At 40.8% G+C, this 14,912-nt stretch overlaps 1 protein-coding gene across 1 annotated transcript; it reads left to right on the top strand.

The window, feature by feature from the left end:
- Positions 1-4,388: 4,388 nt before the first annotated feature.
- Positions 4,389-9,359, top strand: LOC109410041 (cuticle protein CP14.6). The gene is made up of 2 exons (XM_029869965.2): positions 4,389-4,500; positions 8,724-9,359. The coding sequence occupies exons 1-2, from the start codon at positions 4,486-4,488 to the stop codon at positions 9,183-9,185; spliced, it is 477 nt and encodes a 158-aa protein (XP_029725825.2). The 5' UTR covers positions 4,389-4,485; the 3' UTR covers positions 9,186-9,359.
- The last annotated feature ends 5,553 nt before the right edge of the window (positions 9,360-14,912 follow it).

Here is a 14,912-nt window from a genome sequence, read left to right on the forward strand (position 1 = left end):
TTATTATGATACTCTTGGTCAAAATTCTCAAAAGGTTTAGTTGTATAAATCCTAAGTACTCTTCGAAAGATATCTCTGTAACCAAATGTCCAATCGAAATAAAATTTCTGGGCGATCTACTACGATGCTGTAGCTTTCATTTGGTGCCAAGAGAACCCAAATCGATTTACAAACGGTCGAAATATTTATTATGATACACTTGGTCAAAAATCTTAAAAAGTTTAGAAGTATGACTCATAAGTACTCTTCGAGAGATATCTCGGTAACCAAACGTCCAATCGAAAAAAAATTCAATAGCGTTCTACTAGGATGTAGTAGCTTTCATTTGCTTCCAAGAGAACTCAAATCGGTTGAGAGACGGCTGAGAAACGTGCGTGACTTTTTTTTGTAACGCACATACACACACACACACATACACACATACACACACACATACAGACATTTGCTCAGTTCGTCGAGCTGAGTTCATTGGTATATGAGACTCGGCCCTCCGGGCCTCGGATCGAAAGTCGGTTTTTCGAGCGATATTTATACCCTTCTTATGGGTGTAAGAAGGGTAAAAAGGCTTTTCCTACATACATTCCGTGATATTTTTGCTACTGTTTATTAAGCTCAAATATAACAAAGAGATAGTAGCTTTTATGTATTTGATGCAATTGCATTTTTATGTATAACTAACTTGCACACTTATTTCTGAATTGCCTGTTCGGTACTTTTTTGACGAGATTATAACAGCAGTACGATCTCGGTAGTTTCGGTAATCGATTTTACTGAGGTTCAGTAAAACAACTGTCAAAATCGTATGGAAAAGGTAAACAATGCATTTTTGCTGAACGAGTTCGGTGCTCAGCAGTTTTAATCTCGTCAAAAAATTACCGAACTCGGTAATCAAAATTAAGTGTGTGTGTAACCAAATATGATCATAAAAAATCTGTTGACAAACGGCTGAGAAATGTATTATGATACATTTTATCAAAAATCTCTCAAAAGCGTAAATTTCATTACTCCTTAGTACTCGTGGAAAGATATCTCGGAAACAAAATGTCCAAACGGCATAAAATTTAATAGCATACTACTTAGATGCTGTAGCTTTCATTTGATGCTGAGAGAACTCAAATCGATTGACACACGGCTGATTCATTTATTATGAAGCATTTTGTCAAAGACCTCTTAAAAAGTTAAGTTGTATTACTCCAAAGTACTCCCCGAAAGATATCTCGGTTACAAAATGTCCAATCGGAATGAAATTCAAAAGCGTTCTTCTAGGGTGCAGTAGCTTTCGTTTCGAGCCTTAAGAACCCGATTCGGTTGATAGACGGCTGAGAAATTTATGGTGATACACTTTGTCAAAAATATCTAAAATAATTAAGTTGTACTACTCCCTAGCACTCTTTGAAAGATATCTCGGTAACCGAACGTCCAATCAAAATAAAATTCAATAGCGTTCTACTAGGATGTAGTAGCTTTCATTTGCTTCCAAGAGAACTCAAATCGGTCAACAGACGGCTGAGAACCGTGAGTGACATTTTTTTGTAACATACATACACACACACATACACACACACACACATACACACACACGCACATACAGACATTTGCTCAGTTCGTCGAGCTGAGTTGATTGGTATATGTGACTCGGCCCTGCGGGCCTCGGATCGAAAGTCGGTTTTCCAAGCGGTATTTATACCCTTCTTATGGGTGTAAGAAGGGTAAAAATGGATTGAAATTAATTCTTAGGAAATGAAGAAAATTTCTATTTGTCCGAAAGTACCATTTGTCAGAATGAACCAATCCCCAGAATTTAATATTTAATATTAAATTCTGGGGATTGGTACATTCTGGCAAATGGTACTTTCGGGCAAATAGTATTCTGGCAGATGGTACATTCTGGCAAATGGTTTTCTGGCGAACGGTTTTCTGGCAAATATCGCACAATCGCACTAAAGTGCATAATTTCCAGACTACCGTGCCATGCCCTAATACCGTGTGCCTCCTAATACCGTGTATTTGACAAAAAACTCAAATATTTTACTAAGTGTATTATTTTTTTAACTGAGTAACTAGTTCAATCATTAGCATATCAAGCTTTCTCAAGTTAGGCGTGATAAATTTGGCACATATTTGCAAAAACAAGCAATTAAAAATATTTACACAATGTGAGTGCAAAGTAACAATACAGCTTCCGCTCGATAACTGGGCTTTGTCGACAGTCCAGTAAGCGAGCGCCGCTCGATAACTGGACTGAGCTTCCGGAGCCGGAGGCTATTGTTATATTTTGTTTTGTTTACCGATTTGTAAAATATGAGGTTATATTTCGCATATTTTTGACAGATAACTGCTTTTTAACTCGACTTTGCCCCAGTTATCGAGCGCCCAGTTAAAAAGCAGTCCAGTTAAAGAGCAGTCAGTTATCGAGCGGATGCTGTACACGGTATTAGGGCATGGTTCCTTTAGTGTTCCAAATACCGTGTTACAGCTAAAACTTGCAAACTGAAAATATTATTGATACTTTTTACTTTATGAATCAATTGCACAAACCTCTAGGCAATGTTTGACGCATACTAGGACGCATAGGTTCTTCTAAGTATGAACTTAGTATGATTGATATGGCGATGATTCAAAGGACCACCAATGTATGCGGGTCACATACACGGTATCTGAGACGAGACTCGCGAAGAGGAAAAAAAGCAACGTCAAGTGTAGCTCAACTGAGCTGTCAGTTGTAGCCCGTTTGACTACGTTACCTAAAACGAGGAAAGTATTGCCACAGACAAACAGACGTAACACTTGTGAAATTTCCATCGACCACGCTTTTAACGATCTTTTTAAATTTTCATAGTTGTGGCTTTCACAACCAGAGGCGCACGCGTCGTTTTTCTATGAGTTTGACGTTTCACACTAGCGCCTTCTGTTGACGATATTGCACAACACAATGATTCGTGCAACTTTTCCACCAGGCGATGGTAGTGTGAACTGGGCGATGGATTTCCATGAAAATCGTTCAAGGTGTTACGTCTGTTTGTCTGTGGTATTGCTATCCGAGATAAATTCTGAAGCCAAAATTCACTCCGAGCAGCATTTTCTTCTCCTGTACCGTCAAAAATAGATTGAAAACAAAATTTTCCATTACTTGGCTTGGCGATTGTTGGCGATGCAAAATTTCACCTCATCATGATTTTGTGCGTGAATGGGATTCAGTCACACTGCATGTGAGGTGATGCGGTCACGTACGTGTTTGAACCACCAGCCCAAAACATACTGTCAACACAGATAGGAAGAAGAAAAAAATAACAAACTGGAGAAAAAGAAGACCGTCTTCGCGAGTCTCGTCTCAGCACGGTATTAGGAACAATTTTGATTTTAACAATGGAATAAACATTTGGAATTTCATTAATCATATTTATTATACATAATACACACAATAAGCAATAATATAGCGTTTTAAAAATCAAGAAACATAGATTATTGATTTTTACAGGGTTCTTTGAAGTGAAGAGCATCCTTAAGGTCACGGTATTAGGGCATGGCACGGTACACCAAAAATGTGTAACCCTTGCACATTCACAAAGTCAGCTCCTGTGTCCGCAAAATCGTTAAATTCGCAAAAAAAATGTACAGCATTCTAGCTAGGTTTACTAGTGACCTTGGAAAACAAAAAAAAATATCGACATTTCGTATCTAGACGAGTGTACGAGCTGTTTTTGAGAATTTGTAACTGTAACACATTTTTGTGTGGTCTGGAAATTATGCACTTATGAGTAGGGCTTACACATTTTAGTGCTGAGCGGTTTTACTGTGTACGTAGTTTATGAACAGCGTCTTAGTGAAGCTATCCAAGAAAAGAGATCTGATCTGACTATGCCTAGTGCGGTATGGTGCATTCTCAAAGTCCTCTGCAAACTCATTCTGAACCGAGAGCGGGTACTGCATAACAGTGTGTTATGCGATTCTATCAGGGTCGTTGTTGGGGTAAGGCGAGGATCTCTCCTACTGTCATCGTTGCGGTTCCTCGAAATCCTAGGACCGTGAACCAAATCATGGCTTGCTGTGGCAGTCAATCAGAACATCTAAAATGACCTCGAAATGCCGGATTACCTGATGATGACGTTGCTCTTATATGTAAAGTAAGCTCAACGATCTTGCCGATCGCTCCATGGTAGCAGCTCTCATCGTCAACGTCACCAAGACTAAATCATTGAATGGTCAAGTCCCAAAAAAAATTACAAAGGCCTCATCTACAGTCAATCACCGACCCAATGAGATGATTTAATGGCCAACAGGTGGATATGACACTATTTCAAATTCCTGTGAAAGGGTGGGTGGCGTTGTTTCTCCAACCGAAAAAAAAATGATCGCTCCTTGGGTGCTCATCTTCACGAAAATATGTATAAAAGCCCCCGGTCAGCATCCGAAACGATATCAGTCGCCCAAAGTTTCCCGTTCGCTTATCATCTCTAGTCCGTAACCTTTTCTACAAGCCTGAAAATGTACAAGAAACTGGTGAGTCGTGAGGGTCGGTGAGGCCCAGGGAAGAAGACCCTAACATATGTGTGATACACAAGAAGAGGCAACATTTGTCGCGCGTGTTTTATTTTGTGCGGGGAAAAAGCCATCAACATATTAACATATGCTAATGAAGAGGTTCGACATCGGCTGGCGGTGACCCCAAAAGTGCAAATGTGACGAACTGTTTCTGGTGACATTTTTTGATGCGTCTCGGCGGGCTGGGATTATTATCTAATAGAGTGGTGATGTCGCAGTGTTTATGAATATTAATCGAAATAAGCGTGACGAAAAAAAATAAGTGTTTGAAGATTGACCTACGGAGTTGCAAAACTGTGTCAAATGATTTTTTTTGAATAAGTTGTTCAGCAGCAGTGCCATCACTAGCGGAACTAGCATCACCAGAACTTAGAAACTTGGAAATTCAGTGTATGCGAGGCAGTTTCGTGATGGAACAAGAAAATATTATCTGTGAATGGTACAAGATTTTTGTGAATATACTCAGAGTTTTTTCCTAAAAACATGTACGAATTCGGTGAAAATCCTTTTACAATCAGGATGCAACGGATCAACAGTATTCTGTAGATTCAATCATTCGTTATTATTTATACTAAAAGCCATATTTTTTGTGTGCATTTTTTTTACAATTATCAAGACTATCGTATTTAATTCCTCAGGCAAAATACAGTGAATACATTTTATTTGCTAAAAATTGGTTTTGAACCAAAAAACTGCTACTAAACTTTTGATGATGGCCATGATTTCAATGACGATGTTAACGTAAATATTTAACGAAGATGCAATCCTTTCGGTTTAGCAGATTCGTAAAGTATAACATTTAAATAACTTGCTGATATTACAATTTTTGAAAAAAATAGTTGATGACTTAGTGGTCTTTGTGCTTCTTTGTCCTTTATTGGAGATTGACAATTGAAGTTTTAGAGACAAAATTGTTGACTCAATCTAAGAAGTTATCAATATCGAATGTACGTCGTAGTCAACAAATATCTAGAAGAAGTCTTAAAAACACTTTCAAACAGAATTACTGGCGAAATTTTTGGCAACAGAAAGTGACTTCAGTATTTTTTTGCATATGATACGAGTGTGATTCCTGTACAACGGTACGCAGTGTAAAGAAAATTTTAACAAGACTGACTTACACTGAGAGAATTTTCAGTATGGCACTCATTTCAAGCGCAATTGTACAGTGATTCTTGTATCACATGTGTGTCATAAGTATAAGATCCTTTTAAGATTCTGGGGAAATATCACTAAGTGTTTTGCGGGTACACTTCCCACGATTCTCTAAAAATTCGGTTATCTGGGGTAATTCTCGTCAGAATTTTGGGGATATTTCTCTCAAGATTCTGAGGAAGTTGTCTCATGATTCTAGATAAATCCTTGGGATTTTGGGGCTAAATTTTTCAAGATTCTTGGACGCTTTTTTTCAAAATTATTAATTTATAAAGAATTTCTCACGAGATTGTGGGCAGAATTCTCTAGAGAAATTTGGATTTTGGAGAATCCCTCACATAGATTTTATGATTTCTCTTTGGGTTCGGTTCCCAGTAGAATTCTGTTGTCTGTATTCTGGAACAGTTGCTCCCGGAAATCCTTTTGAGGATTGTGGGAGAATCCCTTATGGTAATCAGAAAAAATCCTTGACATGATTATGGGAAGATTCTCTTGAGATTTTGGGGTAATAATTTTAAGTATTCTAGAGGAATCACTCTCAGAGTCCTAGGGCAATCCCTTTTAAGAGTTAAGGGGAGTGCTTCCAGAGATTCAGGGGGAATTTTTTTCAAGAATCTGAGGTAAGTTTTCTGTTTTATTTGGGAACACCTCTCAGAATTCCAGCGAATTCTTCTCCGTTTGCTGGGGAAGTCCATTCTAAAAGTTTTTGTAATCCCTTCCAGGGAGAATCCTTATCAGATCTTCGGAAAAATCCCTCTTAGCTTCCTAGATATATTTCTTTCAAGAATCTGGAAGAATCCCTCCTATGATGCCTCTCAGGGTTCTGGGGGAATCACTCGTAGAATTCTGGGGAATACCTTTTGGTATTATGGCAGAATTATTCTCAGCATTCTAAAAGAATCCACCCAGGAATTTAGGGAAATTCTAGGAGAATACTTAAAAGGATTCTGGGGGAATCCTATCTCCCAGTTTTTTGAGGGAACCTTTCTCAGGATTCTGGAGTAATCCTTTTTAAGGTTCTAAGCTACCCTTCTCAGCATTTAAAGAATGGTGAAGAACCACTGTTGGAATTTTGCTCAGGATTCTGGGATAATCCCGCTTAGGATTCTGGAAAATTCTAGGAGAATCCCATGGGAAAGCTTCTCTTAAAATTCTGAGACAATCTATCACAGGATTCTGGGAGAATTCTTCTCGAGGCTCTGAGACAATCTGTCTCATAGATATGGAGCAACCTCTCTCACGAAAAAAAACTTAATAGAATTCAGAGAGAATTCCTACCAAGATACCAGAAGAGTCTTGATTTCTTTTCTAGATGATGTCGCTCAGGATTCTGGTGTAATCATTTTCAGCATTCTGAAGAAATCTCTCATAATTCTAGAATTCAGAATTCTTAAGGAGTCTCTTTAAAGATCCTGGGGGAGTTTCTCTCAGCAGTCTGCGGGAATTCAGAGTTCGCGGGAATCTCAGGATTTTTTTTTATTCAAAAATAATAAACTTCTTTTTTTCAGAATGCACTGTCTCAACGTTATGTCCATTTTGGAATCAGAGTCGCGAAATGTTCGATGCGCAATCTCAAATTTTCATCGACATATTTCCAAATTTCTGTACAAAATCCTTTCACAAATTATCCTTGAGATTTCTTTATGAATCCCGCCAGAAATTATACGAGATCCCCTAGAACTTGCATAAGTATACGTTAACAACTTTTTTTTAGAATTCCCTCATCGTATTTTACAGAGAATATTTCCAATGATCTGTCAGACTTGTCAGAGATTCCTTCTTAAATACCACTAGAAAAACTGCCACAAATCTTTGTTTGTTGATTTGTTTTCAACTGACTTGTCTATGATTTTCATCTTCATGAGAAAGGTAATTAACGATTGCCTGGTCCTCTGAATTTTGCAAAGGATTCCGATGTCACTCTAGGAATTTTAGTCCCAAATTTTTAATGAACTACTTACCGGATTCAAGGGTTCTCCGTTATAAACATTATCGAAAATTCCTCTATGATCACCTCTAGGAAAATATTCGCTTGTTGTAGTTGCAATTCAAGCCCCTTTATTTTACAATTACATTTAGATTAAAATTAACAAAATGAGTAGTATACTAGAATAGTTCCTATGTACAGTCATAACATAACTGTGGGTCACTTCACCACACAAGTTTTGAAATATCAAAACCAAAACTATCAAGAAATGTTCAGTAAACCGATAATATTGGCGACGATTAGGTACGATTGAGAACCGAGATCAATTGTCAGTTATGGAGGAAAATTCATGACATTTACAACAATGGTCACAACACAACTGTTGACTGATTCGTCATGCTTAAATAGAACTGATTTGTAATAGTTAGAAAACTGTTATCAGTTAGAAATTATTTTAGAAATTCTACAACAAGGTCTTTTATCAGCTCTTTCACCTCGGGACAGGAATTTTTCTGGAGTATTGGTTTTCTGAAGCTGTACAGAATTTCATCTAAAACTTGTTTGAAAAATTACATTTGCATTTTTTTAGGAATTCCTTAGCAAACTTTGTTGGGAATTCCTACAGCTATCCGTTATTGACATTTCCTTTGATATTCCCACTTGAAGTACCACCTACAAAATTCCAGGCATTTCTAGGACTTCTTAGATGTGTTTTACGTAACTATCAACGAATTTTCTCCTGACAAAAAAACTTTCTATTTAAACATATTTTTATAATTATTTCAAGAAATCTAATAGTTTTATTTTGTGGGATTTTCAACTATTTTTACCAACAGTTTCCCTACGTAACCGTCAAAGACTCTTCAGGGATTCCATCTGGAAATCTACTAGGATTTTTATCAGAAACTTTTCCACTCATTTGCCTCAAAAATCTTTTAGAAATTTATAAATTCAGTCACTAATTTTACTAACGTGTTCTTTGTAAGAAATGAGGGTCGAAATCGTCAAATTGGAAGAACATTTTCAATATAAGAATTGTATCCTCAAACTTGAGTCGCCGCTCCGACTAATCCACCAATCTCGCTTTGTTCACATTCAGTTCATCACGTGTTTGGTGTTGGCCCTATCGAACGCCGCTCCGATAGAGGAACCGGCCGCCGAGGTCCGTGTCTCCCGCGATGCTCCTGCACCTGCCGCATCTGATGATGCCAGCGCAACCATCCTGAACCAAGAGCAGATCATCAACGGGGACGGTAGCTATGCGTACAGCTTCGAAACCAGCAACGGAATCCGTGCCAACCAGCGCAGTGACAACGGCATCAACGCCAACGGCGAGTATTCCTACGTTGCTCCGGACGGTGTGGAGTACCGCGTGACGTACGTTGCCGACGAGGCCGGATTCCAGCCGATGGGTGCCCATCTGCCGGTGGAACCACCAGCACCGGACCATGTCATCAAGATGCTGGAGGATCTGCGTGCGGCCAACAATCCGGAGTTTGACCTTGCCAGCCTGGATGCCACGCTTGCTCGGCTGAAGGCCACCCAGACCCAGCAGGGTTAAGGGGGGAGTCGGTGAGAAAGGGGCCATACCGGATGGCTGTGTGATGAAACGTTGTTCCACGGTGGTGGAATTTTGTACATATTTCAAACATTAAAAGAGACAGGACGAATAGTGCAATGCGATTATAGTTAGTAAGAAAGACTGTAAATATATATTTTGTTATCTAAAATTTTATTGGTTGTTTTCTTTAGCGAAGTTTTCTTTAGCGAAGTAGAAAGAACTATTGGCGTAGCTAGTTTTTTTTTCTTTTTCTCACTCAATCTCCTTGATAAACTCGAGAAAGAGCGGGATGAAGGGAGTTCAAGGTTGGTACACCCCGAGGAGGGCCTCCTGGAGGCGCCAGAGCCGTTCAGGAGAATTCTGTTAGGTCTCAGCTCAGTTGGATATTTTTCTGGGGCATTTCAGGGCTACTTTAAAAAGTTTTAAGGATTTTGAGAAGGTTTGTGACCCGTCCCGAAACCCCTTAAAACCACCTGGAAAGGTCTTGAAACACCTTGAAAATCTCTCTAAACCTCTCTTGAAAGCTCCCCAAAACCCCCTGAATTGTCTAGAAATGCTTTGAAATACCAGTGAAACCTCCTTCTATATCTGAGTGTAGAATTAGTATTTAAGTTAAAATACACGTTAATAAAAATTAAAAAAAAATCCTTCTATATCTATCTGTTAACTGATTCTAGTTCCTTCTGTACGCTTAGGGGTACAAGTTTTTACACGCTTGTGCGTCCCTCTTCTGGATCGGAGGGTCGTCCGTAGATTCCGGTATAGAGTTGGCTTTCGTTCCGTCGGGGCCTTGTCTGTCCCGTCCGTCCTCTGGGTATTGCGGGTTACAGGTTTCTACACCCTTGTGCGTCCCGTCAGCTGCAGAGACACTCGGGCGATGGGGGTTGTCCGTCAGCTCCGGTGGGGGTGTAACTTCCGCACTGATGGGGCCCCGGCTACTCGAGGCTCCCGCTGGTGATGAGTTAGTTGTTTGGATGTTCGTGGATAGGTTTGGTGGTATGTCGTTGCGGGCTTGGAGCTCAGTCGACTTCTCTAAATTACAAGTCTCGGGTGGATTATTCTCAGATAATTTTACTGTCTAGGAAATGTTCCTTTGTTGTTGGAGTTCATGGGAGGACTGAGCGAAACTGTGCGGCTTCTGTAGGTTGTGGGGGGAGAGGATTTCCCGTGGCCCTTACGGCGTCTCCGTTTAGACTTGCTAGGTTTCTTCGTAGGAGAGTCGTCGCCATCAGGGCTGTGCTGGCTTCGTTTGGATGGTTTGGATGAATTCGAAGTAGATGTGATGTTGGGGTTGATGGTGATAGCAGCGGAAGCAAAGCTAGCATTGCCATCGCTACTGATGTTGTCAGACTCGATAATGTTGTCGATGATGATGGTGTTCTCCTGTGCTTGTTGTTCTTGCAAGATACATTGGTTCCGGCTTGAGCGCTGTTTTAATTCCATTCCTGGACCTGTGAGGACGATGGATTGGTTGCCTCGTCTACTACTATTTCCTCGGTTGATAATTGGAAGTCGGTCATGTTGGATTTCTCCGTTTTGACGACCGAGAAGCTGGAGTTACTTGGGGATACTGCGGGGTGTCTTCTTTCGATTAGATTTTTTTTAAATGAATGCATCTTTCTTCGTCAGGTTATCCTGAAGCTTTCTGACAATGGCAGTTAGTTAGGCCACCTGCCGCACTAGTTGCTCCGTGGGACTGATCTTATGCGTCTTTCTAGTCGCGTCTAGCTGCGTCTTTCTAGAGCATATTCGAGTTCGGCGATGAGTTCGTCCGTTTGTCCTTCCTTTTAGAGTCTTCTAACAGGTTCTTGACCATCGACTTCAATTCGTCATTTCGGAGTCTTTGCTAGCGGTGGCAATGCCAGCAAAGGCGTCGTTTTTTGAGGATTTTTCTACTTAGCCATGGCCGCTGCTCGGGCCTTGTAGTCCCGACAAGCTGCTGGGTACGATATCCCGAGGTCGACCCGGAGATGTTGGACAGCATCCTCTTTCTTGTAAGCCGGACATGCACGCCTGGACACCGCATGTTTCGTATCAAGCTTTTGTTTTTTCTCGCGATTTTTTATTCCACTCCTCGCAGTTCTTACATTGAGTCATTTCGTCGCAGTTTATCCTTCTTCTGGATACCTCGAGTACAGTTGCTCATTCGGCAATACTGATGGTGAGTTCCTTGTCGTGAATCTTGCTGCAATTGCCTTAGGTCCGCTGAGTGACCGAGCACCACCGTGACCAAAGGTCCAACAGCGGAAACACAGCATCGGAGAGGGATAATAGTTCCTGATTCGGCATCTGGCCCACCCAAAATCAAATTGTTTTGGGAAAACCGTGCCGCTGATTTTCAAGATTATGACCGGGGAGTTGACAGGTTCGCCCTTCTCGTTACGGCGCTTAATGCGTCGCACCGCTGTGACGTTCTGGTCCGCCAGGTTTTCGACCAAGTATTGGTCACTAAGACCCACAGCGTCGGGATTAGTGACAACGCACCGAACCTGATTGAGACGAGTGTTCCTCGATTGTTATACTAGTACCCTCACAGAGTTGTTTCATCCGTAATAATTGCTTCACATGTTCCTGACTACACTGAGCCAACTCTCCCGACTAATCTTAGGTTGAAATGAGAAGTGAGAGTTATATGCGACGCATGTGGTATGACTCTCAGGATGTCATTATACTGTTATATGTCTTGCATTTTTCTTCTATCATGTGGGCTGGGTGCGCCAATGTATATGCAGCTCCAATAATAATATGTTTCACATTTTGAAAAAAAGTTTCCTTAGGTTGGAGCGGGAATCGAACTCACAACGCCTAAATGACCGACGCCGCTAGCCGCACGACCACGAAGCTCACTTACTGGAATTGTGAAATTCTGCAAAACGTACTCCACTTGATCTGCCAATGTTGCTTTTCCACCCGGCCAAAGATATATGCACAGCTAATGCATCGATCGTGTTATGTGCATTTAACTCCGATATGCGTAAGTGTCATTGAGTTTTATTAGAACGCTTTTCAATCGGAACTGTTTATGATATGATATGATACGTATAACGTTTCATTTGATGTGAACGTGTCAGACTATAGGGATAAAATGTATGTGTGGTGTCTGATAAAACATGCTCTTAGAATTATTTCAGTTATATTTGATAGGTGGTCAATTGGCCACTCGCGGTGCCGGCATCGTTTTTACTCCTGTTTGACGTTTGCTCATTACCACCACCTAGTGGTGGCCCGGCCAAGCACAGTACATTTAGCATTGGGCGATAAAGTTTTCGTGGCGATGTTTTTTTAATGAAATTTGTTCATAGTATAACATCTGTTTCTCTGTGCTTATAGGTTTCTAATGGATAAATCGCTTGAAAAATTCCGACAGCAATTTTCGAAGCAATCCAAGCAGGAAATCTACTACACAAATCTCATAATAAATATCTGGAGCCACCATCAGGAGACAACCAAGAAACGATGTATGGACGACTTCTGTCTTGAGGTTTTGTCACTTTGTCGAATAGAGTAGAGGTCGCTCACGAATCCCAAAGTCGTGACAGAGCTGTGAAGGCAACTCTCCACGAGGTGAGTGTAAATTACATTCACCTCGTGGAGAGTTGCTTTCGCAGCTCACTCACGATTTCGGTATGCGTGTGCGACCCCTACTTTATTCGGCAAACTTTTAGACAAAATCACAAGGCAAAAGTCGTCCATACATCGTTTTTTTAATTGGACGCTTCTGAACTGAGACAACTGCAAGTGAGTGTAATTCTTTGCAAGTGAGTGTTCCCATCCTTGATCACAACAACAGGCAACATTTATTGTTTGCTCTGTTCCAGAGAAAAATAAGAAGAATGGTCTTTACCCCTTTGGAGCCGGGGGACATCATATATACGACCCCGGCGTTGAAACCGATCATAAAAAACTTGTTCGAAACCAGCGAGGTTGAAGCCACATGAGCATGAGCATGAGCATGAGCATAGATGACCGCACAATTCGTAGGTGCTACTCCGTGATTGACCAGAGCAATCGAAATTGCACAAGGAACCAATGAATAGGGCTTAGGACTAGCTTACTATTCTCAATGTACACAGGTCGAGAGCTCTCAACTTTAATAAGGTCAATAACGGCGCCGGCCACGTCCTTACGGTCATCGAGGATGGGAGGGAATGTTAGTAAGACAAACGTTGTTATAAAGACCGCGAATCGCTGCATCTCCACGTTTGTCTCAGGAAGGATTTTTTTGTTAGTAGGGTAAGGTACATTGTCAGTCCGGGAGTCACCTATGGTTGGTGATATGATTTGACAATGGATCAATATACACAAACCGCCGTTAACAACCGACCACTTTTCGACGCAAGAACTAGCCAAAAAGAAAATTCTATCGCGCGTCTCCACTCCACTAGGGAGCAGAAACCTTTAGTCTATTCCACACAGAAATACACTGAACGCGACTCACTTGTCGGCGCCCGGATTTTTTTCTCGACCGGCGAACCCGAAGTAACATTTTTCACTCTTTTGTGTAAATGCAAAAAATGAAAGAAAATATTTATTATCAACTAAAAGTGTATTGGAAACTAGCGCCGAAGGGAAGCGAAAAATTCGGAACCGACTCGAACCACGGCGCGCGCACACTCGTCCCGTCGTCGGAGCCCCGCAGAAAGAAGAGAAAAAAAAATCGCAAAAATCTAACAAAGCCAGCGCGCGAAGCTTTGCTGCTGCCGAACTACCGCACACTACTGACTGCTTCGAAACCAGCGAGGTTGCAGCCACACTAGCAAAACACTCCGACTCCAAAGAGTTAAGCACATCAAGTGCACGTGCAATTACCAAAACCATGCTGAGGGTGGTGAGTTTGATTCCCGGTTAGCCCAGAATCCGTTTCATAATCAACATTTACTTAACTACCTTATGTATAAAATATCTTCATGACTACCACACGATATACGTATGCAAATCTCAGGTAAAAAATGTAAAAGTTCGCATAAAATACTAAGCTTAGGAGCAGGCTGTGCCCCAGTTGGAACGTTACGCCAAGAAGAAAGAGAACTGGAATCTTTTAGCAATTTTAAACAATATTGGTTTAAAACATTGGTTAGGGTTGGGTGCTAAAATGGCATAAATGTGTTAGTTTGCAAAAAAGTTTGTCCATTTTCAAAAGTTACTCGAGTTTTGTTCATTGCGTAATTTTTCTATGACGCATAAAGACATCAACTGCATTAACCCTAAAAGGGATACCTTCATGGCCTCAGTTTCGCCACCTCGCTGAGTGTGTTCCATCAAAGACGAGCTCTGAAAGCGCCTGGGGTCCAAATGGACCCCAGGTATCCCTTTTAGGGTTAATATAGTCTATTTTACGAAACGACAACAGTGTTGATATTGATATTAACACTCACGGGCTTGGGCGCGACCTTCTGTCAAATTTTCATTCATGAAATTAGTGATCAGCTGATCCGAAACGTCTCGTAAAATGGCTCATTGATTATAAAATTGAAATTCTGAATGAAAAACAAATTTATTTTTCTACTTTAAAATAGGCTGACAAAATCGGGGGTAGACAAAATCGGGGGCTGACAAAATCGGGTCCCCACTGTATTTGTTTTCCAATTAAATTTACGAAGTCATTTCCTTCTCTAGGAAAACCCACTTCCCGCGTGGCACTTTCAATGCCAACATCATGTAGATAACATACGCTCCCAAAATAAATGAGATTTCGTGGAAACTTGACTTTTTTGCAGGAGGAAATCT

Source organism: Aedes albopictus, chromosome 2 (genome assembly GCF_035046485.1).
Source record: "Aedes albopictus strain Foshan chromosome 2, AalbF5, whole genome shotgun sequence".
NCBI classification, from domain to species: Eukaryota; Metazoa; Arthropoda; class Insecta; order Diptera; family Culicidae; genus Aedes; species Aedes albopictus.